The sequence below is a fragment of the Sphaerodactylus townsendi genome, linkage group LG03, assembly GCF_021028975.2.
Source record: "Sphaerodactylus townsendi isolate TG3544 linkage group LG03, MPM_Stown_v2.3, whole genome shotgun sequence".
Lineage (NCBI taxonomy): Eukaryota > Metazoa > Chordata > Lepidosauria > Squamata > Sphaerodactylidae > Sphaerodactylus > Sphaerodactylus townsendi.
The window spans coordinates 43,487,706-43,504,046 of NC_059427.1; the positions used below are offsets into that span (position 1 = coordinate 43,487,706).

Here is a 16,341-nt window from a genome sequence, read left to right on the forward strand (position 1 = left end):
AAAGGTTTACTGTGACTGTTTCTTCACTGAACCAATGAAGAAAGAGCACCAGCGATCTCTTCTGGGTCGATCAACTGGGCAGCCATCGAGATTCAGTTCAGGAGAGCCAAGAAAGGGAGTAATATTGGATCCTCTCAATTGAGTTCAAACGAGTGTGGCGCTGTCCAACTCCCTTTCCGGAGGGCTGAAAGTCTGCCTATCCGAGGGATCCCATGTCGGCACCCAAAGATGCCCGTGCGCGCGCTCTCTCTCTCGCTCTCTCTCTCTCTGTCAGGTGAGACCCTTTGAGTGAATATAACAGGTGGATCTCACGGCTTTCCTTGAGAGAGCTGATCAGAAGCCCAAGGAAAGGCGCGGAGGAGCCAGCCAAGCTCCTGTGGGGGAAGACAGAAGGAGACGCCTCCCTCTCCCCTCCCCCCTGCGGTCCATCACTCCCTTAAGCGTCTGCGAGACGCTCGGGCTTCCTCCAGAGCGGCAGGCTCCTCGCCTCGCCTGGCCACCCTTTTCCTTGGCCGCCGGTTAGCTCAGCCCGTATCTCTGCGTAATGACGCGCGGGGAGAGCCGGCGAGGCTGGGGAGGCGGCTGAGAGCGAGCGAGCCGGAGAGGTGGGCAGATCGCGCGAGCGGGAGGCGGAGAGGAGCCGCCGACGGAGCCTTTAAAGCGACAGCCGAGCCGCCCCTTCGCCCAGTGCTGAGCCGCGGGAAGGGAAGGCAGCGCGGCCGGCCGGAGCGTCGACGGCAGCCCAAGCAGGAGCTGGACCTCCCCGCTGGACCTCTGTTCGCCCCTCGGGGGAATCCTCTCGGCGGGACCCCTGGCCGGCGGGACCAAACAGTAGCTGCCTTCTCCCCCTCGTCGTCGTCCTCCTCTTCCTCAGCATGCTCCAGCCGGGGCGCCTCGTCCAGCTGCTGACTTTGATGAAGTTGCCTTGGTGCCTGCTGGAGTTCCTGCTCTCGGCCGTGGCGCAGGGCCAGGAGATGTACGCCCCTCACTCCATCCGCCTGGAGGGGGACATCACCTTAGGGGGGCTCTTCCCCGTCCACGCCAAGGGGCCCACCGGCGTGCCTTGCGGGGACATCAAGAAGGAGAACGGGATTCACCGCCTGGAAGCCATGCTCTACGCCCTGGACCAGATCAACAGCGACCACGAGCTGCTGCCCAACGTCACCCTCGGGGCCAGGATCTTGGACACCTGCTCCCGGGACACCTACGCGCTGGAGCAGTCGCTCACCTTCGTCCAGGCGCTCATCCAGAAGGACACCTCCGACGTGAGGTGCACCAACGGGGAGCCGCCGGTGTTTGTCAAGCCGGAGAAAGTGGTGGGAGTGATTGGGGCGTCTGGGAGTTCCGTGTCCATCATGGTAGCCAACATCTTGAGGCTCTTCCAGGTAGGGGCTCCATTGCTTCAGCAGCAGGTTGTTGTTGGGGGGGGGGGCGAGGGAGGAGATCTGGCACCGAGAGATGGCTGGATCCCCTTCGCATGTGCGTGCCACTGCGGGGGCTTGCGTGCATAGATCTGGAGAAAGAGAGATGCACGCACATGTCCGTGAATATGTGCACGATCGTGGAAACATCAGCTGTATCAGATGGTGCTATATTTGGCGAACCGTGTGACCCAAGAGGATTATTATATGCTATGCATTATATTGTATAGGCGAATGTTATATAATAAGAGAATCTCTAACCTACCTTCGGCATCCCCTCTCCTCTGGGAACCCACTTCCACCGAAGCAAAATCAGGCAGACTCCCGAGCTGCAGTGCTAAGTCTGCCCCTGCAGCGCACAGGCGCACATTTCCCCAGGTTTGCTTCTCGCCTTCTCTTTCCCAAACCCACCTGTCCCACCCAGTGCTCTCCCTCCTCGCTCTGTTTCTCCCGACCCTTCCCTTACCAGGCTCCCTACACGCGCTCGGGGGTTTCTCTGCCTTCTCCACTCTTGGCACTGTCCGGATTTATGATCCAATTTTCAAGAAGCACTATGTGAATCAAGAAGGTTGGGGGTGGTGATTTAAATGGATTTTGCATTAGAAGGAAATGTGGCTAGCGGAAAGGCAACAGGGAGCACTGCCAGGGTTTGGTTTCCACCATGAAATATTCAAGGGTGTCCCCCCCCCCCCCGCTCCCTGCAATGAAGACACACACATTGCATACCGCAACTCATGTCGGATCAGTTTAGGGTTAGTTGCCTTGAGGGCGGAGGGCATACTCTTCGTAGGGAGAAAGGGATTTGTGCCGGGGAAATACAATTCCCATTCATCCGGGCCGTTATTTTATCCCCCCTTTCCCCTCCTTTAACTTTCCGTCTTCGTGAGTGGGCTTTGGGGGTGACTGTTTGGGCAACTTCAGCGCATAATTGTGCCTGCCGAATTAGGTGTCTTTCCGCAACTTTGGCCGCAAGCTTTCCCCTCAGGCAAATAGGTAGCTTGCAATCCAGAACTGTCGCTGTTTGTCTATGACTGATTTTTTAAAAAATCTCTAGCTATCCTTGGGAGGTAAAAAAAAAATCAGTAAGTTAAAAAGAATCTGCCTGGAAAGGAAAAATTGAGCCTCCCCCTCTTTCGCCTTGGACAGTTGGTCAGTTTCTTAGGCGTCCGTGTCAATTTCAAGAGGAGGCATCCGGGTGGGAACCAGGAGGCGAGAGCTGCTCTCCGCCTTACCACAACTCGGATTGCTGGAGGTTTTGACGCCTCCTTCGTGTGGTGAGCCGTGACAGAGAAAACTGGATTAAAGGATCCGTGTGTGTGTGTGTGTGTGCCTGTGTGTGGACTTGTGCATATGCGAGCGCATGGTCGCATGTGTTGCTGCAGTTCCTCCTCCCTCCTCGTTTGTCTTTTATTTTCTTGGTCTCCCGGCTTTCCCCTTCCTCAAATCGATTTCCCCTCTTGTTTGCTCGTGGCAAATAACACCCCTTCCTTCTCAGCTTGAATCCAGCAGCCACGTTTGAGGCGCGCCCCCCCCCCCGAAAAAGCAACCCAGCCTGCTTCAAATCCAAATTGGATCCGGAATTTGCATTAAAGCTTCTCCCCTGCTCCTCCCCCCGCCCCTTAAAAATGCAAGAGGATCTATCTGCTTGGAAAGGCGCTGGGGGAGATAAAACCCCGGCTGAGTACAATCCTGACTCTCTTGAAGCCAGTGCCTTTGCATGCAGGAGAGTCAGAAAAAAAAGCAGGGATTTAATTAACCCACAGCAAAGACTCTCTTTACAGTTCGGGGATGGGGATGTTCTCTGCAGTAGGCGCTGCTTTTTAATTTTTTTTTAAGCTGATTTATAGCCTTGAACTCCGAAGATGTTCCAAATGGAACACTGGCAGCAGTTCCTATCGAGACTCAGAGAGAGAGTGGAAAAGAAAAGGGGAGAAAAGGAGGGGGGAGAGAGCGCACCCTGGAACTGGAGGGCGGGGAGAGATCTCAACCGCCAGCTTTTGCAGTACTCTGTAATTTTGCCTCTGATTTGCAAATTGAAACAGTTCAGAACAGGTGGAGGTGTCCCCGTTGGAGAGCGAGAGAGACTAGGGAGAAGGCGGGTGTGAAGAAAAAGGAGGAGGAGGAGGAGAGAAAGGAGGGGGGGGGGCTGGGGCCAGAGCGCAGAGATGCATCAACTTGTAGCACGCCCTGTAAAGTTAGGCGCTGTCCAACTTGGATTGCACGTCCCTGTTTCACGCAGCAGCTGCGAAGAGCCTCCCTCCTCCACCTTTGCTGAGGCTGAATCTAGACACTGATCACCGTTCAAACGCAAGAGTTGCCGTACTGTCTGCTAATGCTGGGCGCCGGGGAGGCTGTGTGGGTGTGTGTGTCCATAACAGTGGCAATGAATTGGGGACTTTGGAGCAGGGCTGGGAGCGGCTGCGTCTGATTCTCCTGCCTGTTAGGTGGCTTGGCAAAGGGCAAGGAAGTTGAGCTCTTCGGCTCTTGCCTTCCGCAGTGCCAAGAGAAGAAGAATCTGCCGGCTGAGTGGGCTTTCATGTTGCTTCTCCCACTGTTCAGACATCTCTCCAGAACAGCTGCCTATTTTTACACCGAGCTGTCCTTCGGAGTGCAAGGTGCCTTGGGAAGGGTAAACAGCAAGCCGGCCACTGATCTCAGGGCCAGCGACAAAGTACCCCCACTACTAATAATAGTGTCATCAGCAATAGGGTTGGACTTCATTCTACAGCATGTAGTGGATTTTTGTTTGTTTGTGTGGCATCAGGAAAGTTTCCTTGCACAGTTGTTCCTTTCCAGCATAGGGATGAGAAGAACTGAACAAAACCAGAGGGGACTTGCCAGTGCCAGTCTCCATCCGACAAAATAGTCCCTCTCCCAATACACTCCTGGAGTACCTTGGACAGTTCCATTTCCAGACTTGTACTGAGACCTTCTGTGGAAGAAGAATGATCTGCAGCAGAATAGGACTACAGTTTTATTCAGGACGTTTTCCCCCAAGTCTTGTGACCAGACCTACCATCCTGAGAGCTGGAAACCAACCACTTGTGCTCTCATCTTCGATAGGTAGACTGAACTGACTCATCCCTCTTCTTCTGGGCATGATTTTTCTTTGCCTCTCCACCCAGGTCTACAATCCAGTCTAAGGCACCCTTGACATTACTATCCAGTTGCTAAGCCTACAAACATCTCACACCCAGACCTTTAGCTGAGACTTCCTCTCACTGAACAGATACAGGAGAGTCTGGGCTTTCTGCAAAAGGCAGCCTCAAAGAATCTCTCTCTAGGAAGGATGGGGCAACTTAGTCTTCTCCTGAATCTACAATGTGTGGCTATTAGCCCAGTGGAGACCACAGTCACCTTTTCATAATACCGTAAAGCTTGTGTGGAGGGTCCCATTGTGACAAAACTGTCAACTCATGCTTCTTCTATGAGTGGTGTCTGCTGTGTGAATGAGATCTAACTAGAGATGGGGGCAGAGGATGCACGCCTGTAGAACACTTCTTTCTGTGATGGTGGTGGCGGTGGTGGTAATAATCATTTGTAGGCTCCGGGACTGCCCTATCCTACTCTATTCCATTTCATGTCAAGAGAGATGCCATTAAAAAGATGAGGAAGCCCTAGTTAAAACAGCATTGCTTGAGGCTTTTTTTTTCACAAGCTGAAAAAAAGCAGTCACAACCTACTTTTACTGAGAAAACCTCATTCCTGCAGTAACTAACCCCCTCCCCGCTATAACTCCGGCACTGTTGATCTTACATAATGTGGCAGGAAGGCAGACATAATAAGTCTTTTTAAATGCAGATTCTTAATGCAATGAATAAAGTCACATGCTGTAAAAGAAAAAACCTGGTTGCTTTCTGATATAAATCCCACATAGTAACCTGTGATTACTGTGCCACAAGTAGCCCCAGAAGCTACTGCCTCTTACTAATGTGAATATTGTTTTCACAAGTCAGGTGTTTTTACTTGCATTTGAGTTCTATTTCCTTTTACTACTCATTGTGGTTGCACCCCATTGTCAGTTCCTGTTCCTTAAACACACACACACACACACACACACACACACACACACACACACACACACACACACACACACACACACACACAGAGGCAAGATAAAAAGAGATTGACAGGAGACAGGACAGTAAAAAGGGGCAGGAGATTGACAAGAGGAAGGAGAAAGTCACCAGCGAGCCTCATGTTTAGTTATGAGCAGGAGGGAGGCAGAGTCCTGATTACAGCCCTGGGTGTTGGCACTGAAATGGAAAGAGAGGGCAAAAATCAAGATTACATGCTCATATAGTGAGGAACTAGGAGCCTCAGAGTGCCATGGGGAAAAGCTGCCATGGAGAAAGATCATCAGAGCTGCCATGGGGAAAAATTCATGGGGGCCTGGTCACTCAGAGGACCCAAGAAGTCAGGCAAGCAATGCAATCTTTGATCACGTTTGGGTAGAATAAAGGAGGAACTCTTTGTCTTAGGATCTCTGCTGGTTCTCAAAGTCTGGTGAACTCTTTTCAGCAAAGTTGATGCTGTTGAATGGCTAAGTCATCCCTTCAACTCTTACTCAGGCCACAAACCCACTAGGCGGCCTTGGCAAGCATCTTCCTCTAAGTCTCTCCTCCCTGAATGAAAAAATCTTACCTTACCGGATTTTCAATTCTGAGCTCTTTCCTTCTTGAACATGGATGAATAGTTGCTATAGGGATTATCTTCACGTTTAATGACCCCAAACACGCTTGTTTTCAATAATATCCAGCATTCTCTCCCCCTTTCCCCTCATCTGTTGAGGTCATGGCAAATGTAATCCCACTCAGCAATGTTTACATTTCCCAGTGATTAATTTAGCTGAGAGAGAAGTGCTGGACTGGCTGGCAGCATATTCACAAATGGGCCACCGTCATATAGCAAATGTATGCATTCACTAGCTGTTTGCATATACTAATATTACTATAGGTAAGAGAGAGCCAGTATAAGAATGCAAGTTCACTAGCCTTATGCCATTACATGTAAATTTAGCATACCCTCCTGATAGGCTTTGCAATGAAAACGAGTTGGTGTTGGTTTGCTGCTTCTGCTATCATGAAGGAGTTTTTATTTTTCATTTGGGGGAAATATACTTAAGTGGGGGAGGGGTTGAATTTCCATTTTGCATTCATCTCTATCTGAAGTCAAATCTTTTGTGAAGAAATATCTATGAGACCAATAAGACATACCTCTTCCTTAAAAAAATGCTTTCAGGACAAGTTAAAAATACATTTACTTTGACAGTTCTGTGGCTGATTATTGTTGCTGGTACAATCATGGCATAGCCTTAACTTATTAAGACAGTTTAAAGTATCAAAGTGTTCTAACATGCATACTTGCATAGCCCTCTACTCCCTGATGTGTTGATGTATATCTCTATAATGGATTGGTTCTCCCATCTTACAACTCTGCTTAATTTTAATGACAAAATATAAGCAACATTTATGGATAAAAAATTTAAAACAGTTTTTACCTCTACATATGAGTGAGTGCGTGCCATTTGGTGTAGCCATAGTGGTTAAGAGCAGTGGACTTTGATCTGGAAAACCAGGTTTGATTCCACATGAGTGATTGACTCTTATCTGGTGAACTGGATTTGTTTCCTTGCTCCTACATAAGAAGCCTGCTAGGTGCTCTTGAGCTAATCACAGTTCTCTCCAAACTCTCAGCCCCACCTACCTCACAAGGTGTCTGTTGTGGGTAGGAGAAATAAAGGAGCGTGTAAGCAGCTTTGAGACTCCTTACAGTTGAGAAAAGCAGGGTAGAAATCCAAACTCTTCTTCTTCTTCTAAAAGCCACTACTATTTGGAACCAGAGGTAGGCCTCCCCATTCTGTGAACTGTCAAAACTTCTCAAATCTGCTGAGAACTGAGATTGCTTTGGCTGCATAGTCATAGCCCATTTCTGATTGTTCTAAAATATGATAAAGAGATACAAGCAGGGGACAGGTTTTCATGTACTTTCTTGTGAAACTTACAAATAATCAATTATACCAGAATCAAAGGAGCCCCCACTGACAATAAACCTGTGGAGGGTGTAACTCTGCTCAGGACTCAGATTCGTTAATATAACTTATACAAACCAGTTATGACCCATCCTTAGGACACATTGCTTACATTCTGTGTTTTCCCCATGTAAGCGGGCTGACAAACCCCACTCTTGCTGCATTCTTTCAATCCAGAGTTCTTCAGTATTGGCTGTGACACCACCAAGGTTGTTGTTCAGTAAATACTGTGTGTATGTTAGTTTGCTGAGGGGTTTTTTGTGATCAGTGTTATACAATTATTAGAAGCTGAGGAAACTTGGCCAGCTGCCCAGAGTTGCTGTTCTGTCTGGTGATGGCTTCTCAAAAATGGAGGAACAAGTAGAAATATATGTTTTTGGGAAAGCAGTTGATATGTTTTTGGGAAAGCAGTTGCAACATGTGGCATCAGCAATGGTGATACAAGCTCCTAACACATGTTGCCATTGTTAATTTGGTCTTATGGCTGGATTCTACCTAAGCATAGGAAATATGTAAGTAAGCTAGAAGTTATGCTTAATCCTCTGGCTCAAGTTCAGCAAGCTTCTTGTCACCCCAGTAAGAAGACAAAGGTGGGCCACCCCAGTAAGAAGACAAGGTGGGCCACTGCGAGTAGCAGAGAGCTGGACTAGATGGACTCTGGTCTGATCCAGCAGGCTTGTTCTTATGTTCTTATGCCTTTTCCTCATGTGAAATTTACCACAGATTTTCCTAGCAGGCAAACCTTGCGTCTTGGAAAAAATTTCTGTGAAATCATTCCACGCACCTACATTTTCCCCTTGTCTCTTTAGAAGCATTATTCCACATGCTGCTGCTGAAAACATATTATTCCTAATGGCGGTAAGATGTCATCCATGATGCAGAAGAACAACTCTAAGGCTGTGAGTAGCTTTAGGGATTGTGTGCGTGCCAAACATATATCTTAGTCATCATTAGAGGTAGCTTTCACATACATATCTATTTAGAATTCAATGACTGTAGCATCAGGTCATTAGTTGCAATCGTAAATGAATCATTATAGATCAGTCAGCCCTAGTATAGCTTTCATCACTTCAGACACAGTGCTTTTCTGTAGCATCGATGACACACTCGGATGTGCACCGTCAAATGATGTCATCAAGTAATCTATGCATGTGCCTGAACCGGAAACCCAGTACCTGTAGGAGGGTGATGAGAAAGATTGACCGTGACAGTTCTGTCCACACTGGGGAACCTTTCAAAAGGCTGAAAGGATGCTTAAGGGGGCAGGAGAATTTAAATAGTGAAATCCTCTCACTTGTTTTCCTAGATAGCTAGCCCAGTGAGAGCTGTCTCACTTAAATGTGCTGCTCGGAAACACGCCCTAATTTTGCTGCTCTGCTTTTCCTCTCTCGTGGTTACTGCTTCTCCCTCTGTTCTCATGATGTAGCTATATTTGGTTTTACAGGGCAACAAAGCCTTTTCCTTCCCATTCACTGTCTTGCCCTCACTGGTCATGGATTCTCCATAAATCCAAATGCTTATACATTCTTGTAGGAAGTATGAAGGACCAGAGTTGCAAACCCTCCCTGTTTCTTCAAGTTGGAAAGCCCTACTGCTGTCTGAATACTGCCTCTATCCCTTGCTCCCTGGGGGTGCCCAAGACAAACTGGGCAATTCCCAGTTTGGTGTAGTGCTTAAGAACAGATAGACTGTAATCTGGGGGACCAGGTTTGATTCCCCACTCCTACATTCCTGCTGGGTGACCTTAGGCTAATCACAGTTCATTTAGAACTATCTCAGCCCCACCTACCTCACAAAGTGTGGGGAGAAGAAGGGAAAGGAGTTTGAGTCTCGTTACAGGAAAGGGAGAAGTATTAATCCAAACTCTCCTTCTACTACTGTTATCAGCTACTCTGGAAGTATCTCCTGATAACAGAGTTGCACATCTAGCACTCTGCAGCTATACTGCAATTTAAAGCCTCAGCCTGGTTATCCTGTATTCCACTTCAGTCTGTAAACTAGTATGTGGGCAATCTATTGCACCTTCACAATTTCAATCAGGGAAGGCAACCTCACCTTCTGTGCTTCCCACTATTTCAGATAGCAAAAACAAAGAGAGGTGCTGTTTTTCCAAAGCACTCAAAATATAAGCAAGTTTAATAAATGAATAAAAATAATCCATATGGCCTGTTCCAGCATTCAAACTGAGAATGGTAAAAACACACAGTCCTCTTTCCCTGTACTCGGTGCCTATCTAAATTTATGTTTAGATGGAACAGGCTGATGTTACTTGATGTAGCAGTAGATTAAATTTCATCCTTACCTTCCCCATTGTTCCACTCCAAATAGACAAGATGGAATCCCTGGCAAAAGTTTAGTCCTTGAGACCGTACAAGCTCATTCCATTCCAAATGGATGAGGTAATGGAAGAGTAAGCAAGCTTCTTCTCTGAGTCCTCAGTATTTACAATCTACCTTGAAAAGTCCTTCCAACCTAGGAGTAATTTTGATCTTCCTATCTCAAGAGGAAGAAAATACATTACAGTACTTTAGCAGTTTCCCTCTCTGCCTCTTGTGGGGTTTCCTTCTAGAAAGATGTCAAGTGATACACAGTTGTCCTCCTTCAGCCAGAGTCATTAGCATAACCAAGAGCTTGAGTGTTCTGCAGTTGGTTCTGGATGGCTTCTTTATCTGTCCATTGTTTTCTGCCAGTTATGAGTTACCATCTGGGTTCCTGAGCACTCACACAGAGTTTAATGACAATGACTGAAATATCTGAGAGAATTCTTGAGTGGATGGTATTTATCCACAGTTAGAGAAAACACCAGGCAGTTATACAGTAGAGAAAGAAACATGCACAACAAAAGGACTGCCTCTCCCCTTGTCCAGCAGCTCCAGTCATCCCCACAGTTTTTTTCCTCTGTCTGACCTCCAGAAGGCTGCTTGTATATATGTTCACCTAGTCACAAGTATTTTCAGCAGTGGCCCTGGTGAGGTAGAACTATCTACCAGAAAAATGCTAGGAAGGCTCTATCATGTTTTTTTACACCACAAACACTGTAAATTAATGATGTTTAGGGGCACTTTGAAGAAATTAAGATTTACATGTAGTTTACAGATCCAGATGCTCATTTTGTCTTTTTTAATGGTTTTTTTATATTTTATTATATTTATTAATTTCGCGGTGCTCTTGGGTTTCTTCCAGTCTGCTGGGTAATTCTCAATTTGTAAGCCTCTTAAGGTGATCTTATGAGAAAAAGGCAAGATGAAAAAAAATTAAACATTAATTACTCAATGAATGAAAACACTGGAACATAGACCCCTTCACATGCACACACAAAAAGTTTGAACAGATATATACACCTGACTTGCCCAGCAGAACTCATAGACTATCTTTGACCTGCTGGGAAGAGACATTGTTGTCTATCTCGACTTGGCAAAGATAGTGTCATTTTTTCTGAAATGTAGAAAACATGGATGAAAGAGTGTGCTACTAGCACTAGAAAAGACTGAAACTGCCCGTGGGACAATAACACTGTGAAAAGCATCATCTGTTGCCAAATAAGCAGCCTACCGATGACATCAAAGTACCTTCAGGAATACAGAGGCTTACCGAGTGAAAACGTACTCTTTGAAATTAAGATAGCTTTGGAGAGATAATAATTTTTATGAAAGTAATATTGATTACATTTGGGATGGCACAGTGCTAATAAGATAAGCTTGCATTGGCCACGTTATAGTTTGTCTTCTAAAATCAGTTTTGACTTGGAGGCATTGATCCATCCAGCAAAATGCACTGTAACATTGTATCAGATGCTGTTACTTCTATTTATAGCACTATGCAAATTAATCTCAATGAATGAGAATACAAAGTGTCCTGGGGATAGGAATATGACAAATTTTGTCATAATATTGGGAGATATGAAGCGTGTAATTAAAGCCAATTTAGAAGCGTGATTTTTGATATAGTCAGGGCACTGGAGGTGGGGTGGACATTTTGGGAAAACAGGCACAGCAGGGTTGAAAGGAACCACACTTATTTAGAAATGAAAGTATAGAAGGGCAATTCTACCTCTTGGAAACCAATGCCCTCCCCACAGGTAGCTCTAAAGAACTCAGGTAAAGACAGCCTGGTTTATCAAATCCTGGCCAAGGAATGTATGCCCAATGAAGAACCTCTGAAGGAATGAATCAAGGGCAGAGAACAGAACAATTACCATCTGCACAAGGAATGGGAAACTACTTCTAATTTAGTCATATGGCATCAAGAGAAAGTATTTAGTCAAACGTTTTTGTAGCAATGGAATCACGGTCATTTTGGGCCTAGAGACTACCTGAAGCCAAAGATTCCCAGGTGCCAATGATTCTGTTGATAAGTGATGTGTTCTTCATCAATATTGCAGGCACTATGAGCAAGCAAGAAGGATTCCTATGGTTTTAATAGCTCCAGCATAGCCTTTTTCACCACTGTGTAATCATACTGCACTGGCTGAACCTTTTCTACCCAGTTTTTAATGGCCCTTCTCCACTCAGATCACTGATACAAGACTTGAAGTTGATGATACATTCAAACAGAAGCTTGAAGTCTGGTCACTGTTCTTACATTAGCATCACTGAGTAATAAGGACCGACCTATTCTGCTCTTTACTCAACATCATTTCTGAAGGGAAAAGAGGAGATCGTAGAGACTCGTCTGATTTTTGGAACCAAAACTCTGAGCTGAGTTTGATTTAAGATTTTAGAGTAATTTTCTAACTCTTTGTCCTTTCAGACATTATATAAAAGAACAGGTGAACAGAGGCAGGGATAGGCCTCTTCCACTGCTTTTCATTTATTCCATACCCAATGGTGTTTTCAAGGCTGTCTGCATACACAATAACTGAAAATGGAATCAACTTCAGTTCTGAGTTTTTTTAATAAAATCGCTAAGGTGATATAAAAATGACATGTATTTTAGTGCATACTGAAGGCAACACTCTTGTCATCCATTTCAAATCCATTTGAAATAAGTCTTTTATCAGTTCTGTATTTGGGTTAGTCCAGAATGGGCAATCAGCGATGTGTTTGTAAAACAACCATGTGGGCAGAGATCCTTGTGGTAAACCATTTTCTACACAACTAATGCAAATTGTGTTCACTCTAACACAATGAATGCACACCCACTGAAGATTTATTATTTTATTGTGATTTAACATGTGGTGAATTCTTTGCATAATGACTTACTACAACATGGAATTTGAATTCATCAAGGGGAAGAATCCATATACAACTATTCCTGAATTATTTACAGTGAGTAGAATTACAAGTCTTTTTGTAAGGTTGCTTCAAAAGCTAGGTGAAAATCAGTTGTTGAACCCCTCTACCTATGACAGTAGGATTAAAATAAATTGAAAGGCACTAATCAGTATCTTCTTGATCACGCATTTCCAACATCATGCTCTATATCAAGAGACAGCAATTCTGGAAATGAGTGTATATGCACTACAAGTGATTATATAATATTGCCAATGAACAAAGCATTCTACTCAGGGACCAAGCCTCTTCTCAAAACTTGGCAAGCAAAGGACCCATATTGATGGGAAAGGCAACTGGATTGACAGACAGGATGCTAAATAGTTCCTGACACTACATACAGCGCCATTGGATTTGGCCTAAATATGTAAAGAACCTGTAGTACCCCAGTTGAAAATTTCTTAAATGCCATTGGATGAATTCTTCTTTCTTCATAAAGAATGGTTATATCAGTCATTCTGTAAAACATGTTCTGAACAGAAAAGAAAAGAAGCTATATATCAACCTGCCTTTTTGATAATTATCTCCAAGTCACTAGTATTCCTTAATAGGCCTTATCTGTACCTGCAGGTCTAGCAATCTGGCTGTCTTCTTTTGAGACTGGCACTGCTGGAAGAGATTGCAACATGGGCCAGTATGATCCACCCCCTCCTCCTCAAACAACTGACAGTACTTAGAAATATCACAACATTAATCATGTCTATTGCCTCCCAGCTAAGCATTGCCTTACCAGTAGGCTTATTATGTCTTGGTGCACTTGCTCTGTGATGTACATGAACCATTGTTCAATTGGCCTTGGGACACTGCTTCTCTTTCTTATTGAGGGAGCAAATGCTATCCAACCCTTAGAAAAATCCAGGTAGAATAGCTCTGTGTTTTAGCCAGGGAGCATACAACACAGACTGACTGCAAAAATGTGATTAATAGACCTCTGGGCTCACTAAAGAGATGAATATGTAAAGCACCTGAGCCAATCTTTAGGCTAGGGTGAGAATTCCCGGTTGCAGAAACTTACACTTTTGAACAGTCTGTGCCATATCAGGTGCTATTTCTGACCACACTGGTCCCAGCTGTGTGGCATAGTTTGATCAAGTGCAATGTCATTGTCTCATTTCTACACCACAGTAGTTGTTTTTTTAGCTAACTGGAGGAAAGCACAGTGCTATGACAGAGAGAGGGAGCGAGAGAGAACAGGAAGCTGGCTTCAAAGCATTGAGTGACTAAGAAATAAATATTCAAATCGACAGTGATATCAAATATAAGTTTGGGTTGACTTTCCTTTTTCCTCTCCTTCTCCCTTTCTCACAGATGTGCACAGAGGATAGCTTAATTTGTACTACACTTCAGTGCAGCAGTGAAAGAATGTAGAACCTTTGCACAGATGGCACAGCCAAAGTTCATTGAACCTGCCTGTTCTGACCTATTTTAGTTTACATAATTCTAAGAGAATTCAGCAAGGTAGATGTTCTATCTGGTTTAGAATATTGTGTGTTTGTAACTGATGCTGCATTTGACTGTGAGTGTGTTTTTTTAAAAAAACAAACTTATTCGAAGCTGAGTGAGGAGAAGGTGGCAAGAGCTTCGATTATATTGCTAGAGAAGAAAGAGAATAATAGAACATCAGGAACTGGCAGTCCTCCTAAAGGACAACAAAGTGATTGGACAAATAAAAGAAGCCGTGTGTTTGCTAAATCGGCTCTGTTCCTTGATCCTAGTCCGAGTTTCAGAAACTCATGATAGCAAAGCTTCCCATCCAAAGTCTCTTACTGGTCTGATAGGACAATATACTGGGTAGGAGAGCCAGTGAGTGGTTTTGCTGTAGTCTCATATAGAGCTAGATTAGACAATCTGTATGGTTACTCCAGCCTGAGCCCATTGAAGTAAAAAACACTAAGCTTTGCTTTTGAAAAGTGAAAGACCATTGTTTCATCACATGCTGTGCTTCTACTCACACTGGGAAACAAAGGTGATCCTTGAGGAGTTCTGATGGTTGAGGCTATCCAGACTGCATGTATTCCAGGATTTAATTAAGCAGTTACTAAAACTGGTACTGGGTGCAATATATGAAATTCTGAGGATCAGAGCATTCTTTTAACTTTTTAAGAAATTGAAACAGAGAAACATATAGCTGGAAGGGTCCAACATTTGATGGCCATCTAGCCCATGATGCAGGACATTCAAAACTACATCCCCCCACCCCAACTCTATGCCAGATGTAAACATATCATGAACCAAAATATGGGCCCTTCAAAAAATGCAACTGTGTTGACAGAAAGGATCAGCATATGGCTCTTTCCTCTCTCTAGCTGCAGTTATGCATATATGCAAACACTGGCGCCCAGCTATGGCTTCCAATGGGGGGGGGGGGCAGGCTGCATGCATCTCCCAAAAATTTGTCCTTCTAATCTTCTTTTCTCTCCTTGGTCTCCTTGCAATGAAATTCTGATCAAGAAGGAAAGTGAAAATGGAGAGGAACATTAGCTCTGTTGTTGTAGGCCATTTATGCGTGCAGCACTTACTCTGTGGCTGTTTGCCTTGCAGTGGCGTTTTCCCACTTTTCCATGTTCACTCCAATGACAGCTGAACTGAGCCAAGTTGCCATTTTGCCCAATCTTTTGCTTCCTTGTTGTGTCCTTCATTTGGGTTGCTCCATTTGCCTTTTTCTAAACAGCATTTTGTTCAGTCTATTCCTGCAATAGACCTCGCAGCATATTTTTGTTTAAAAAAGGGAATCCTTTCTGAGCTTCCTGAAATATTGGCCTGAAGAGAGGGTGAAACTATTGCTGTTATGTCAGTGGGGTAAAGTGGGGAGTAGCAGGAAAACCCAAAGCACCCTGAATGTATTCGGTCTTCCTTCACTTTCCCTGCAAAGGTAGGGGGAAAGCTGCATTTTACTCACTTTTGGAAACTGTGGGGATTGTCTGTTGTGCAGCATTGTGAGTTTCAGAGCAGGGAAAACCTGTGACCCGAAGGGAATGGATATTCACTGTGGAACAGACCACAGGTGCATAAATGGCCATATAATAATAGATGCAACTATGCATTTGGTGTGTATAATTATGCCCCTTATGGGAAGAATCTCTGTGAATTCAGGCATGGGGCTGTCTGGTGAGGCTGGGGTTGTCAATTATCTGTTGGGGTCTGGATGTCTCCTGGAATTAAAACTGATCTCCAGATTTCAGAAGCCAGTTCCCCTTGAAGAAAATGGCTGATTTGGAGGGTGAAGTCTATGGCATCACATTCATGCTGATATCCCTCCATTCTTTAAACTCTGCCCTCCCAAGGTTTCACCCTCAAATCGTTAGAAATTTCCCTGCCTGGAGCTGGCAACTGTAAGTGAAACCTAGTGAAATCTCAAAAGGCAGTGACAGGAAGCTGAGTAGGAGTTTAGGAGGTCAAAGTGTGGGGCTTCAATGACCTGTATAGGAACTGTCAGCTATGAGACTCAGCATAAAACAATGTTGTACACATTTGCATAATATGGACAATGTACTTGCATCAAAGAATCGAGCTTTTTTCATTGGAAAATTTTGCTGTTTGTGTAATGATGAATAGCATAGCAAACCCACAGTACCATTAACTCTGCATCTCCATTTTTCACTACTTCAGAAACGAGTAA

The 16,341-nt window shown here is 44.9% G+C and overlaps 1 protein-coding gene across 2 annotated transcripts in view; it reads left to right on the plus strand.

The window, feature by feature from the left end:
• The first annotated feature begins 687 nt into the window (after nucleotides 1-687).
• GRM7 (glutamate metabotropic receptor 7) overlaps nucleotides 688-16,341 on the plus strand; it is a 651,468-nt gene continuing 635,814 nt past the window's right edge. For both annotated transcript variants that reach the window (XM_048487962.1, XM_048487963.1), the window contains exon 1: nucleotides 688-1,385. In XM_048487962.1, the coding sequence (XP_048343919.1) occupies nucleotides 876-1,385 (510 nt within the window). In that variant the 5' untranslated portion in view covers nucleotides 688-875. The remainder of the gene's footprint in view (nucleotides 1,386-16,341) is intronic.